Here is a 16,579-nt window from a genome sequence, read left to right on the forward strand (position 1 = left end):
TGAAATAAGCTATCTGGCTGCTGACAACGATGTGGAAAAATCAATCTTGTCAAAGTTTTGGAGATTTGTAAACTTACTCGGAGATTTTCGTATCAACTTGAATACAGTCTTATTGCCAAACCCAAATATAGCGGAAGTGGTATCACAACCAGTTAAAGCATGCACTGCAGGGAGAATGTTAGCTAGTAAAGGTGAAAGAGATCTACTTAACTCACGGATTTGTATGTACCTTCTACAGTCCCTAGGAGAATTAGCTGACCCCGTCAAAAAGCACATTTGTTCAGTCGACACAATTAAGAACCTTGAAATAATGAACACAGAGCACAAGCACATTTGTAACGGAACACTTGACTATGATTCGTCCCCTTATATTCAACAGCTGAAAGATTTTATCAAAGTGTACAACATGAAGCAAGATTCTTGTGTCTGCTTCTTCGTTCTAACAGAAAAGGTCTGGGAGATCGATTACATGCTCATTAGAGAGTTGTCGCACTATATTTCTGAATTGGAAAATGCACCGGCAAGAACTAAACATTTATTTTCCTCCTTGAACATATCAGACAAATTGCTGCTCAGATAATTACCAAGGAAAGTAATCAGAGCTTGCTTGTTTTTGCTGTTTGATAGAAAAAAAATATTCCAGTCTGGAACAGTTCGGCCTTCAGCGATAATGATAAACTTTTTGCGTAGTTGTTGTTGCCGATCGTCTATGTCGCTCTAGATTCTATGGAATGTTCAGTGTCATCTGAGAGTTTTAATAAGTCATTGACACTGACAATCTTAGAAAATATGATATTTTTTTTACATTTTAGGGTTGATCTGACAGATGCCTCTGAATTAACTAATTTTTCATAAAATCTTCTTTTTTTTTTGGATTCGATGTCTTTTTAGAATGTAGTAAAAGCTATCTTAGATAAAAAGGAATAATATATTTACAACAATGCCGATATATTCAATGTTTAATGTCACCGTATAATCCATAGTATTTCGACATGTCTGTGTTCTCGTGAGATTTGCAAGAAACGTGACCATAGGGAACTTTGACGACCACCCAAATCGTATGGTCTAGAAGTTTTCCTTTCAATTGATACCAAAATTAGCTATGTGTTAGATAGGTGCATTAAAAACCTTAACGAGCGGCTTTTTCCCAAATCGCCGCTAGCCTATCAGAATCGGGAATCGTTGCATGATTTATCTTCAAATAATAATTCACTGTCAATCAAGTCAAGACCTAGCTTTGAAGTGATATTACTTGTTGTCTTTTCTGAGTCAGAAAACCTAAATTCCACATGGGCTTCTATACTACAATAAGTCATGGACAAAAATGTAAAATTTTGACATGTCTTTTGTAGAAAAGTAGTATTAACTGTTCCGTGTCTACACGTGGATATGTAAATTTCCCTCATCTCGGGAAATATTGCTTCAGAGCTTAAGAGGTAATCCAAAGTTTCTGAATATTTTCCGGTAAATCGAAATCAAAAGACCTTTCCATTTATAGAATGCAGACAGCTGTGAGGGGATTTTCGTGTTCAAATGTGGAATTGTATGATTTTAGAGTAACAGATATATAGCATTTGTTAATTTCAATAACAAATTTATTTGGCGTCCATCAAACGGGCAACTTGATATAAAGACACTACCAAACATGTTGACAGGAACAATTGCTACATAAGGAAAATCAAAATATATTTTTGTGTTACCGATACAAGCAAATATCAATAAAACACCTTATAAATCGTCTTTTACTATATATGCATCTATAATTACCTCTTAGGAAAAACTCGTACAGTAAACAACTTCAATGGACCATTCTGTGAAATGTTCTGAGACGTCCAGTAATCTGAATAATATTTGGTTTGAAGATTAGCAGTGAAGTTGATTGTTAAATAACTTTCTGACTCCACAAAAATAGAAAGAATAATTGCCGTAATTAGTATCATTGTCTTTTGCCTCTTATTTTCTTCCAGAATGCCTGAAAAATAAACAAAAGTGCATCTTTTAGAAATTACTCTGTTGTGATTTCGTTTGGATACTTTTTTAATTTATATTTACTTGTACCTATATTCTTTTTTATTCACACTAACCGCAGTGACTTTAATGTATCACAACCAAATGTTCAGTAACGTCCTTAAGCTTATAAATAGAAATTGTAAATAAATTCTGCACTGTGTCGGAGTCATAAAATGGAATACGTTTAAAAATAGCATGTTAACACATGATTCAGTTCATGCCAAAATTCATCTAAATATTGGTTATTTCAAAATTAAATGGCATATTTATACTTTTGTTTAATTCAAGGGTATAGTCTGAACAAATATAGCATAAGTTACACACATGGATCCTTTTGAATGTATTTAAATGCATCTACTCGTGATGTTTGTTTTTAAATCTGTTTAAAAAATTTCATTTTAAGATTTTTAAAGGCAAATATTTGACATGGAAAACACTTGTTGAAATTAATTTAAACCACGTATTTATACGTTACATGAACTCAAAAAATGAAATTAATGAACGAAAATTAAAAGATGAAATCGGCTTAACTATCTTTCAGTGTATGGGAAGTTCGAATTGAAAAAAAAGTGTCTGGTTAGCTGTCTAATTTCTTTTAGCAATATTATCTAATAAAAAATTGAGAATATGCAGACACTACATAATTATTTCTTTTGTTTAAATTATGTTTAATATTAAAAAATATCAACGGATAAGGTCCACGATTTTATGATTACATATTTTTTATTGAACTATAGTTGCTATTATTTTTTTCAATGTAATAGTAATATTTCTCTGTAGTTACCACCACTTTAAAAAGAAAAATCAAAACGGAAAGTCAATTATCAAATGGCAAAACGCTCAAACACATCAAACGAACGGATAAAAATTGTCATAATACTGACTTGGTACAGGCATTTTCTTATGTAGAAAATGGTGGGTTGAACCTGGTTTAATAGCTAGCTAAACCTCTCACTTGTATGACAGTCGCAATCAATTTCCATTATATTGACTGGTGCGTGAACCAAACAAACAGACACAATAGGTAAAAATATCAAAAATAGGGGTACAACAGTAAAAGTATTTTGATGGTCTAGCTGACAGAAAAAAAAATTTAGATTTTGCACTGTAGCTGAAGAAACAGTATGCTGTCACCTGCTTGAAAAAAAAATTGGACACTGCTGAACAAAAGAAAGAAACGTAAAATAAAACTCCGGCATTTATTAGAGTTTGACGAACATTGTGTACAAATATTGAATACAGCACCAATAGTTGCGTATAGCAAACCTAAAGGTATTGGCGATATGCTTAGTAGATCAAAGTTAAGGACTTTAACAACGAATTGACAGTTGGATCCCTGGTGTTGGCAGATCTGTTATAATAACTAGATCTATTGAGGAAGAATTAAAATGTAAATATATCAATATATACATGATTAATCTTCCCATTTGATTATATTTAAATATTGCATCTTAAAATTATCATTCTAAGCTTAACTGGCGAAACATTAAAATAGTGTCGGGTCCTATCATCCAATATGGGATGCGTGGTTGCATGGGTGTTTTATTATAACAAGAAAACCTGTATGACGGACTCAAAGAAAATCATAATGTAGGAAGTGGGCTAAAAAAAACAGAGACAACAGCCAATGCCAGGATATAGACAGAGCCATGCACTTTACATTTAACATCAATTAAAAGATTAAAATGAATTTTATGTTGTTTTTATATGGTTATGTGAAAAAAATGTATTTCTGTTCCACACGATAGTAGAAAAGAATTTGCTTTCCTTCTCATAAGAACACAAATATTTTATGAACACAATGAAAATCCCATCCCACCACGAGATAAGAAAATGGTTGTTGCCTAATAATGATCACTTTAAAAACAAACAAATATATAACAAGGAAGCACAAAAAGACAAATATCAAATTTAATAGCCTCATTAATTTATCATGATGTATCAGCTTTAGCTAGCGTCTGAACGTAAAAATTAATCTGTAATGTATTAAAATCCAAATCCAAATTGTTTTGCAAAAAATTTCATTGGATAAAGTCAAATACACATTGTTGGTAAATAATTGTTTTGGGCTCATTGTTTGGATATTCTATGTGAGATTACATCAAGTAAGGAACCTGTAATTAAGCGGTCGTCACATATTGATTTCTGTTAATTTTTTTGAGAATACATAAGGCTGTTAGTTTTCTCCTCACTTCGAATCCCATAAAACTTTACTGCAATATGTCTTTTTATCTCTCTACAAACTAGGCAAGAAAGTATTGTGTTTTGATTTTACGACTCTCTGTAAAAAATGCTGTTCTCTTTTCAATGTTTGATTGATATTTCACGATTACCTAATTCCATATTAAAATTGAACAAATGAGAGTTTAAATAGAATGTTGTGAATGAAAGTGACTCATTTTAATTATGTATATCGGTAAAACATAAAACTCCGCGGAAAGTCCCTAATCAAATGGCATAATCAAAAGCTCAAACACACCAAACGAATGGATAACAACTCTCATATTCCTGACTTAGTACAGACATTTTCTTTTGTTGTAGAAAATGGTGGATTAAACCTGGTTTTAAAGCGCTAAACCTCTCACTTGTATGACAGTCGCATCCATGTCCCGTATATTGACAACGATGTTTGAACAAAACAAACAGACACAATAGTAAAAAAATGTCACAAATAGGGAAACAACAGCAACACGAACCAAACCAAAAATCGGGGATAATCTCAGGTGCTCCTGAGGGCAATTAAGTGCAAAGTACAGATTTCGACGTTTTTTTATAATGACATCACCAATTTTGTATTTGTAAATTGGAAAACGTCAATTAAATACTGATCACATATACTGATATCACTTCTGATAAACCTGGAAAAAAAGAAGCGATAATAGGTATGATAAAAACTACAAAACCAGTTATCAACAACATATGCATTGTATACTTACGAAAAAAATCTTTTGACACGATAATAAAATTGAGAATGGAAATGGGGAATGTGTCAAAGAGACAACAACTCGACCACAGAAAAAACAACAGCAGTAGGTCACCAACAGGTCTTCAATGTAGCGAGAAATTCCCGCACCAGGAGGCGTCCTTCATCTGGCCCCTAAACAAATATATAATAGTTCAGTGATAATGAACGCCATACTAAATTCCAAATTGTACACAAGAAACTAAAATTAAAATAATACAAGACTAACAAAGGCCAGAGGCTCCTGACTTGGGACAGACGCAAAAATACGGCGGGGTTAAACATGTTTATGAGATCTCAACCCTCCACCTATACCTGAAAATAAACAAAATGACAATAATACATAAATAACAACAGACTACTAGCAGTTAACTGACATGCCAGCTCCAGACTTCAATTAAACTGATTGTGATTATGATTTCATCATATGAATATCAGGCACAATCCTTCCTGTTAGGGGTTTAGTATCATACCAACATAACATATATGAAAAGAACATAACCCGTGTCATTCTATATGTTGAATATTCTTCGTTCCGTTGACAAAGCCAATTTATCTGCATTGCATGATGAACAATACTTTAATAAAAACACTCGTTAGTTCTACAGATATTTCTTTGTACTTCTTCTACAAATAGTGTACACTCATATTAGATTTTTAAATCATGATCTTAACTTATAACTATTTATAATTTCAGTGGAAAACCTAGTGGCATTCACCTAATACTTCCTTTGCAAACACGGAGTAAAAAAAGCTCGTCAATTATTTGCAACATTTCCATTCTTCTTGATGATAAAAAAAAAATATTAAAAAAAACATTATTATAGTTTCCGTCATATGTTCGTTCGAATATAAAGTAATTATGTTACATGGCCAGTATAAATAAAATCTAGATGTACTATAACTATATCATTTAATATCAAATACAACACACTATAGTAATAAAAATCCTCATTAAAAGAGGGACGAAAGATACCAGAGGGACAGTCAAACTCATAAATCGAAAATTAACTGACAACGCCATGGCTAAAAATGAAAAATACAAACAGACAAACAGACAAACAGACAAACAGTAGTACACATGACACAACAAAGAAAACTAAAGAAAACTAAAGAAATTATGCGTAGTATCGTTTTTTCATTTTTTTTTAAAGAAATTTTGTTTTCTCATTATGCAGCAAAAAGTTTTTTTTTATGATAACAGTTTTGCCCTTAATGCAACTATCTAGATAAATAATGAAACAAGACAACAAACATGTTTCAGAAAAAAAATATTTTAAATGATAATATTTTCAAAATGTACTATTGTGGTCTCGGGAATTTTGCAATATATATGGCAAACGTCGTTACCAAACTAGTGAGGATATTTCCTTCATCATAAGAAGGATTATTTTCTATTGCTTCCGCTTTCAAGCCCTGTGACGATGATATAACATCACAACATTATAACAAACTGTTGAAGTAATTCGACAATTCTTTGCTGATTATCAAATCTCGTTAATCGATTAGAAAAGATATTTCAAGGTAACAAACAAAAAATGATAATATCACAAGGAGTGAGATCGGCAGTGTTGACATGGTAATTATGACACACATGCATCACCCGTCAAGAAAATTCATTACCAATCAAAATGTAACAGTTTGGAATATAAGAAATGAACGGTAAAATTACAAACCAGATGACTATACTGTTATATGAATATCTAGGACTGCAAAATGTTCGCTAGTGAGATGTAACAACTACATGTCATATAGGTCAATCAATTTGTTATGGTAACAATAAAAGTTATTTAGCGTTGATTTCAGTCCTTCTTAATCATTACTTTGGTGGAGAGGTTAGTGTATAACTTCAATAAATTGGGAAAAGTAGTGTAAAATGTAAAAAAAATCGTAGGTTTTCATGTTACTGTAAATAGTTAGTAAAGGTACCATGCTTATAAAATTGTAAAGATTGTTATTGAAATGATTGAGTATGATCTTTAAATTGTTTAAGAATCCGTATCTAATTGAAACTGCTGATAAAATATAAACCATCACAATATTTCGGAAGGCCATTTTTGTAGAAATACTTTGGGTAACAGCTTAAGAAAATGTGTAGTCGACCCGGCTATATGTCGTTCGATTTTTAAGAAGTGTGTTACCATATAGAGATTGTTAGGGACCGTTCAATATTTATCAGATGGATGGGCCGGTGCATTCTTAATATTGTTTCATTAAAAAAGATATTGCCCGTCCTTTTAAATTCTGAAAAAAAGTCCTTGCCCATCTAAGAAAATCTATAAAAAAAGTCCTTGCCCCCCTAAAACTCTATAAAGACAATTAAAAATGATTTAGGTTCTTTTTCTATTTTTAAATTTTTAAATTTTTATGTCTTAAAATCAAAGAATAGATCAATATATAAATGAGATAGCTGTACAGTTATATGAAAATCTAAGTTGATTTGAAAAAGTTATAAAAAAAATGAAAGGTGACCATCTGAACTTAGTCTAAACTTAAAATTGTAGCTTTTTTCAACCTATTAACTAAATCCATAAAATGACAGCAAAAAACCAAAGTACTAAACAGCCTGGCATTCAGTAAGATCAATATAAAAATGATATAGCAGTAGAGTTTTATGAAAATGCAAGTTGATTTGAAAAAGTTATGGAAAAAATTAAAGATGACTATCTTGAAATAACCAAAAACTGAAAATTTAAACCTTTTCTTAAACCTTTTTTTATTAAATCCATAAGAATGACAGCAACACACCAAAATACCAAACATTTAGGCATTCTATAAGATCAATATATAAATGAAATAGCTGTAAAGTTTTATGAAAATCCATGTTGATTTGAAAAAGTTATAAAAAAATTTAAAGATGACTATCTGGATTTAGCCTAAACTGAAAATTTGAGCTTTTTTTCTAACCTTTTTATTAAATCCATAAGAATGACAGCCATACACCAAGCTACCAATCAACCTGGCATTCTTTAAGATCGATATATAAATGAAATAGCTGTAGAGTTTTATAAAAGTCCATGTTGATTTAAAAAAGTTATAAAAAAAATCAAAGATGACTATCTAGATTCAACCTAAACTAAAAATTTGAGCTTTTTTTTTCTTACCTATTAATTAAATCTATAAATTTAACAGCAATACACCTAACTACCAAGCAACCTGGCTTTCTATAAGATCAATCTATAAATGAGATAACTGTAGAGTTTTAGGAAAATCCAAGATGATTTGAAAAAGTTAGAAAAAAATTTAAAGTTCACTATCTGAATTTAGTTTTATCTAAAAATTTGAGCTTTTTTTTCTTACCTATTACTTAAATCCATAATTTAACCGCAATACACCAAACTATTAAACAATTTGGTATTCTATAAGGTCAAAATAATTTAAAAGATAGTCTGAACAGAAAATTCTAGCTTTTTATTCCTTAATTAAATCCTTAAAATTGACAGAAATGAGCCAAGCTACCAGTTTGTTGAGACATGTTTTGAGTGCCATCAAAAGAAATATCCTACAAACCAATAAAATTGATAGCAAAATTTTTCCTATACAATATGTTCTGGCCCATCTACTAAATATTGAAAAAAAAAGTTCTTGCCCGTCCAAATATTTCCACAAAAAAAAGTGCTTGCCCCGCCCCATTTTGCACCGGCCCATCCATCTGATAAATATTGAACGGTCCCTTACCAAGTATAAAGATTGGATAATATCATTTTTCATGTTCATATATACCAACGGGGAGAGAAGGACGGATTTGCATTTTTTTGTGAAAATTGTAGGATTCTCAGGTTTGCTCTGAATTTTAAGTTCTCATATACGAAAATGACACTAGCACAACTTCTCACCCCCTTCCCCTTCGATCTTAATTTCAATATTATAAATCTGATAATGAACTCATGATAGATGCCAGGCCTTTTTTCACAAATTTTTATCACTTGACACGTGTTAAAGACTCGTCAGTGTCGCCTGAATAAAATCAGTAATTAAAGAAGGTCAATTAAAGCACGAAGTTGAAGAGCATTGATGACCAAAATAGATGATAGATATACGAAGACGTGGTATGAGTGCCAATGAGACAACTCCCCATTCAAGTCACAATATGTAATAGTAAACCAGTTTAGGTCAAATTACGGTCTTTGGAAATTTACACCACTGGGTCGATACCACTGCTGGTGGACGTTTCGTCCCCGAGGGTATCACCAGCCCAGTAGTCAACACTTCGGTGTTGACATGAATATCAATAATGTGGTCATTTTTATAAATTTCCTGTTTACAAAACGTTTGAATTTTTCGAAAAACTAAGGATTTTCTTATCCCAGGCATAGATTACCGTAATCCTATTTGGCACAACTTTTTGGAATTTTGGATCCTCAATGCTCTTCAACTTTGTACTTGTTTGGCTTTATAAATATTTTGGCATGAGCGTCACTGATGAGTCTTATGTAAACGAAACGCGCGTCTGGAGAACTCAGTTATAATCCTGGTACCTTTGATAACTATTTACCCCACTGGGTCGATGCCACTGCTGGTGGACGTTTCGTCCCCGAGGGTATCACCAGCCCAGTAGTCAACACTTCGGGGTTGACATGAATATCAATAATGTGGTCATTTTTATAAATTTCCTGTTTACAAAACGTTTGAATTTTTCGAAAACTAAGGATTTTCTTATCACAGGCATAGATTACCGTAGCCCTATTTGGCACAACTTTTTGGAATTTTGGATCCTCAATGCTATTCAACTTTGTACTTGTTTGGCTTTATAAATATTTTGACATGAGCGTCACTGATGAGTCTTATGTAGACGAAACGCGCGTCTTGTGTACTCAATTATAATCCTGGTACCTTTGATAACTATTTGGAGCCTTGGCTCACACCGAACATTAAGCTATAAAGGACATCAAAAATGACTAGTGTAAAACCATTCAAAAAGCTGCGTCATATCTTGACTTAATCGAGAAACTGAATGTCGGTTGAAAACAAAACTTTACTACAAAAGACATGATTTCAGCTTCCCAATTGTGAACTTTCCATTTCTATGTAGCAACATTTCAGCAGCGCCTGAATACGAGGTATATATTATTTCCAAATTGATACGATATTCCCGGACTTGTATTTCCTACCATGGTTTCTCTGATAGAGGGTTGTTGCTCACAAGGTGGTTATTTAACCAAGAGTTTCAAAAAGGGGGAGGTTGAAATCACCCCTTCGTGAATTTGAAGGACGCCATCACGAGTTGGTTGACCGTTATGAAATATCAGTTTCACAGAAAATATCGGATATGTTCCTGATGTCCTAATGTACAATCCCGTCCTCTTTTACATATGTGACCTACCAAATTAGACTATTTACCGAGTTTATAATAACATGTGCAACAAGACGGGTGCAACATGAGGAGCAGGGTCTGCCTACCCTTCTTGAACTCCTGATATCACCCCAGTTTTTGGTTGGCTTCGTGATGCTTAATCCTTATTTTTCTATGTTTTGTACTATTGTTTGACTGTTTGTCTTTTTATTTTGTAACCATGTCGTTGTCAGTGTATTTTTTTATTTATGAGTTTGAATGCCCTCTGGTATCTTTTTGCCCCTCTTTAATAGGGATATCATAAAAATTCTGCACCTACTCACCCAGATTATATCAAGCTTATCATACAGTGATAAAATTAACATTCATTTGATAGACTTGAAAAATTAACAAATTTTGCAATTTTTACGGGTCAAGTATTGACATTTTTCATATTGCTTGTAGGGTTCTTACCGATTGTGTCCTATTTCTTATTGTATCCTTGTCCAAATTGAGCCCTAGTCGATATTATTCCTTATTGTGTCTTATTCCTATTGTGCGCTATCATAAACTCATCATAGATACTTGGATTAAACTTTGTATATACGCCAGACGCTCGTTTCGTCTACAAAAGACTCTAATTTCGGTGTTGACGTGAATATCAATAAGGAGGTCATTGACATAATTTTCCTGTTTACAAAACTCTGAATTTTTTGAAAAAATAAGAATTTTCTTATCCCAGGCATAGATTACCTTAGCTGTATTTGGCATCACTTTTTTGAATTTTGGATCCTCATTGCTCTTCAACTTTGTACTTGTTTGGCTTTATAAGTATTTTGATATGAGCGTCACTGATGAGTCTTATGAAGACGAAACGCGCGTCTGGCGTACTAAATTATAATCCTGGTACCTTTGATAACTATCATCAGTGACTCGAGCCATACTCGGGATGTGCATGCCAGTAAGAGATGCATTAGTTGTTTATTAGAATTATTAGATGGTTGTCACTTCTGATGAAAGATCTTTTGATTTTTTTCTGATTGTTTTATCTACTATCATCTTTTCTTGCACCATATTTTTTCGGAATTATGACAGTGCAATTTTGATTTTAAGATACCGAACACTTATTGCGATTCTAAAACTCACAGCCTGTAACCGAACACTTTTCCTTGTAAAACCAATCTTCCCTTAAGCTGTTTTTTTTGCGCACCTCCGGCACAAAAAAAGTGATTAAAACAATGTTTGTTTTTAAGTTAGGAAAAGTTTTGGTCCGGTAACATTCAAAAAAATGTTATAAACCCTTTCCTTTTAAGTAAAGCGGTATAAAGTAAAATTACAAAAAAAACTTAATCGGAAATGTCCTTATAAAATGGCAAAATCAAAGGATCAAACACATCAAACGAATGTTAAGCAACTGTCATATTCCTTACTTGATACAGACATTTCCTTATCTTAGTTTAACTCGTAAAACTGTATAATGTAATCATCAAATATATGGTGATTGAACATATCTTCCAAATAAAGACCAAGGTCAAGTTCATCATCTTAGTTTTGATCTTTTTTAAGGCATCTACTCTTAAACAATAGAATATAGATGTATAAGAACTGAAACAAATTGTTGATTATGAGGATGAATATTTGATACATTTGGTCCCAAATAATCCAATGATATCTTGAGAAGTTATTGCCCCTAAAATAATTAAATTCAACACTGGTTATAATTTCATACCATTAAAGCAAAAAAGTCTTTCACATAAAGTTGGATGGCATAGAACATTGAAAAAATGAGCCGTTAGGATTGTCTTCAAAGGGAAGAACATCTTAAAATATATGTATGGTACCAGTGTTAATGAATCTATCATTATAGTTATAAAAGGCACCAGGAATTTAATTTGATACACCAGACGAGCGTTTCATCTACATAAGACTCATCAGTGACGCTCAGATAAAAAAAGTTATAAGTCAAACCAGAACAAAGTTGAAGAGTATTAAGGACCTAAATTTCCAAAAAGTGGTGCAAAATACAACTGAGGTAAAATATTCCTGGATGACATAAAACATTGAAAAAATGAACCGTTAGGATTAAATTGTCTTCAGAGGGAAGAACATGTTACAATATATGTATGGTATCAGTGTTAACATGTAGAAGTATGCCGAAAGATATTTCAAAGGTTGGATATCTAAATAATGTTCATTTACAAATTCTCACTAAATGATTCCACATGTTTTGGTGAAATGTTTGTGTTTTTTTTTATGTATTATCTGTTTAAAATTGTAAAGATTTCAGGTTTTCTTTTGTTTACATTTTAACATTATCTATCGTTCTTGTACTTTCTGAGTTTAGTAATTTCGTCCTTTGTTGCGCTTTTATAGGCCCCCTGATTCAATGTTTGTCTATAAAGAATGAAATACTTGAATTGTAAACTTTAATATTACGGTCATACTCTACTTTCCAATGATGGCCAATAGTGTTGGTACGGCTGAAAAAAAAAATGATGAAAATTAGTTTACTTAAAATCAGCTAATCTTAATTTACCCAACTAAAATGAAAATAAAGAAATAAACTTGGACACTACTAATAACTTTTAAGAGACTTTATATAGGCTTCTCGCCTTTTCAATACAATGAACAGTACATGTGGTGGAGATTAATACATCATATATTTTAAATTGATATTTACTTGTTTGAAATTTGTAGACTTTTGAAAACACATTTTTTATGAGACTGTTGGCATTCCTATGGGAACCAATTGTACCCCTTTGGTATCTTACGTCCCTCTTTTTTTTAGCAATATACATCATCTACATCATCAATCTTTATTTTAAATATCCAATACATCTTTTTTAAATCATGGACTTACACTTATAACCACTTTTGTTATATGATGTTTTAACTCCTTACATTTGTTATTGGTGTTAGTCCTTGATCTAAATATACAGAGGTCGATTAGAATTATTATTTACAGACTTAAAAACAAAAGCCTCTGGCCTTTGTTAGTCTTGTATGTTTTTTAATCTTAGGTCATTTACATATTTTTGTGTTGGATTGACATCCATTTTCATTGTACTTGTACATATTTTGTTAAGGGTCCGGTTAAAGTCTGCCTCCACTGTGGGATTTTCGCGCTGTGTTTACGGCCCATTGGTGGTCTAAGGCTGTTTTCTGCTTTTTGGTCGTGTTGTTGTCTCTTTGACACATTCACAATTTCTATTCTATATTTTATGATATATATTTCAAATGAGGGGAAACTAGGTGAGTCGACACCTGGGCACTCCTGCTATACAGGTGCTTTCAATATTTGTTTCTTGTTTTGATCACCCTAAGGATGGCTGGGATATAGAAATGTAGTCACTTTGGTCTTCATTCGACCAGAAGAAAGTAAGATAACAAAAGTACCAAACATCGAGGAAAATTCTAAATGAAAAATCTGTAATCAAGTTTTAAAATCAAAATTTCCAAAACATCAAACGAACGGAAAAAAACTGTCAGATAGTTAAACCCTTACAAGAGTCGGTCGTCTGTATAATAGCACTTGATGTGTTTATTTGCTGATTATTTTTTATAACAATGTATGATGTTTTAATTTTTGCGTACATATATAAACCAAATATAGGTACACATTTCGTGTGCTGCACGTACTTGTTACAATAATTACCATTACATAAGTTACAATAATATGCACAATTTCTGGATGCCCATGGTTTGTAAGTTCCTTCACACACTGTTGCACCATACTGCTTACAATTCGATATGACATCATTGCAAGGTCCTAAAAGGATAAAATATCCTGATAGTAGTAATATATCTATTTTGGATTCAAAGCCAAGTGAATAAACTCATCGTAGATAACAGGAATGAAATTTTGTATTAACGCTAGACGCGCGTCTCGTCTACAAAAGACTTGTTAGTAATACTCGAATAAAAATAACTTAAAAAAGTCAAATAAAGAAAAAAGTTGAAGCACATATTCCTAAATAGTTTGCCAAAATACAGCTTAGGTTATCTATTCCTGAGGTAAAACAGCCTGAGTATTTCAAAAACTTAAGTGAATTATTGCTTTATATAAGTTTCGTTCTTCTCAGCTGAAATACATAATGTAGACAACCAAATTTCAAACTCCGTTGATAAATATTGCATTTTTATATAAAATTCACCAAAATAAGTGAATTGGTGATATGACCAATTTACGATCATTTGATAAGAATATTAAGTAGTGTTGTTTCACTTAAATTGAAAATATCGGATTTAACCCTTAACTTCCTTCCAATTTTCTCATCAGAGTAATACTATAGTACTTTTACAGATCAGTTTATAGTCTGACCTTTTTATTGTGTACTGCAACCAGATGGGCTTGTATCCTTGTGGGGACAGGAAAAGAGAAAAAATTACTAAAGGAGTGTTTAAGAAATTCATAGCATAATTAATGTTGACACTGAAATGACTCGATTCCTCTGCTAATTCCGATAACAGCAAATGATAATGATAATATACAGTTTATTATTAATCACAACTTACTTGTTGTCGTTGTTGTCGTTGGGGCATCTGTTGTAGTTGAGGCAGCTGTAGTAGTTGTTGTTATCGGGACGGTTGTTGTTGTTGGGGCAGTTGTAGTTGGTGTTGTTGTTGGGGCAGCTGTTGTAGTTGTTGTTTGTTTTAAAGTATGATGTATTGTGGTTACTTGAAAACAAAGGAGAAGAAACGGTTTATATGAAAGTATAAAACATTTTAAGAAAGTGTGTTACTTTTTATAATCTCGACTCGACTTTAAAAAAATAGTAAAGTAGGCGTTAAGTATAATGTAACTTCAAAAGATCGACACTTGCGAAAAGTTTATGCATTATATTTTTCTTTATCTTTAAATTTCTGATCTAAGAATGAATAACGTAACGTAAGTCTTACCCGGTAAGCAAGCAATCGAGTGGATTGTATCGTAAATATGTCTTAATGCATCGAAATCTTCAACATGTAGAACGTATGACGGACCGGACGCCATTCTGTCAAGTTCAGATTTAGAAATGCCGCTGCCGATTCCAACTGCTATGATCAGAATATTATTGTTCCTTAAATAATTGGCTTGTGCAATAGTGGCTACATGGTTATTGGATTGTCCATCTGTGATAACCACAAGTATGTTTCTTGCATCGATTCTATCTCCAGAGGAATGTTGAAAAATATGGCTGCCAACAAATCTAAGGGCATCACCGGTATGTGTAGAACCAGCGTCATATCTAATTCCATGAATAGCATTTACCATTGGCAATTTATGATGGAAAGAGTTCAATTTAAACTCTTCATGCGTTTTAGATGAAAATGTCACGACACTGACGAGTGTACTTCTATTTCCTATATGAAACTTGTTTAAAGAACTTGCAACAAAATTCTTCACTTTGTTGAAATTGGTCGATCCAACAGAACCTGACGAATCAACAAGAAACACCAAATCTACCTTGTTATGACAAGCTGAAATGTACAAATGGTACGTGAGTTCGTCAGTTTTCATAATAGCATAAAATATAAATCATACCAAAAAACGACGCCCACTAAAAAAGATAACAACGTTGTTATTCGAACAGCGGTATACTACCGTTGTCTTTATTCATTTGTGTTTTTGTGTTCGTAACTTTTTTTAATTGGTTCGAGTCGCATTGAAGTTTATCAATGAAATAATTGTTTTGACTTTAAAACTTCCTTACCTTAAGTGCAAGAGTTGACTTGAAGAGCTAGAGTCCGTATGCAAAGTGTTATAAACTATAGCTATTTCTGCATTGTAAACAGATGCTTTTTGCATGATTTCAGATAAACAAATGAGAAAAACAGTTGCGAGGATGGTGGTATGAGACAACTGACTGACTTGATGCTCGGTCAAAGACTGTTGAACATTAGAACTTATACTGAACTGTTGTCGTCAGTCTTCGGCTTTGGTCAACAGTATAATCTTCGGGTTAATGTTGACTTCCTTAAACAACTTAAAGAGCTTTGGTCAATTTAGTGGGAAAGAATTCGGCGGCCACCCTTTTAATAAACCGAGGAAACTCAAGATCTACAAAGATAACTATTTAGATTTTTAACAATCTTCAGTCTTAACTTTCATCATCCATTTCAAAATATACTCACCACACATGCAGGAGCTAAAACAAAGTAACAATAGAAATACCAAAATACACAATTTTCCGTCCATTTTAGATGGGAACTTTTATCTCAACAGAAATGACCTAGTTATTCGAGCAATAATCTGTGTTGATTACAACATGTATAAGTGTACTGAGGTCGAAGGCATGAAAATTAGAAAGTTTCCGATGCAATTTCTACCTTTTTCTTTTGTTTTAATTATATGA

The 16,579-nt window shown here is 32.4% G+C and overlaps 1 protein-coding gene across 1 annotated transcript in view; it reads right to left on the bottom strand.

The window, feature by feature from the left end:
• The window catches only part of LOC143066744 (matrilin-1-like), a 30,492-nt gene extending 14,006 nt beyond the window's left edge, over window positions 1-16,486 (bottom strand). The window contains exons 1-7 of the mRNA XM_076239555.1: window positions 16,359-16,486; window positions 15,144-15,704; window positions 14,760-14,921; window positions 13,900-14,013; window positions 12,694-12,724; window positions 7,729-7,744; window positions 6,323-6,388 (exon numbers count right to left, since the gene is read on the bottom strand). Of these exons, the coding sequence (XP_076095670.1) occupies window positions 6,323-6,388; window positions 7,729-7,744; window positions 12,694-12,724; window positions 13,900-14,013; window positions 14,760-14,921; window positions 15,144-15,704; window positions 16,359-16,422 (1,014 nt within the window). The 5' untranslated portion in view covers window positions 16,423-16,486. The remainder of the gene's footprint in view (window positions 1-6,322; window positions 6,389-7,728; window positions 7,745-12,693; window positions 12,725-13,899; window positions 14,014-14,759; window positions 14,922-15,143; window positions 15,705-16,358) is intronic.
• Between the last annotated feature and the right edge of the window lie 93 nt (window positions 16,487-16,579).

This window comes from Mytilus galloprovincialis, chromosome 3 (genome assembly GCF_965363235.1).
Source record: "Mytilus galloprovincialis chromosome 3, xbMytGall1.hap1.1, whole genome shotgun sequence".
Lineage (NCBI taxonomy): Eukaryota > Metazoa > Mollusca > Bivalvia > Mytilida > Mytilidae > Mytilus > Mytilus galloprovincialis.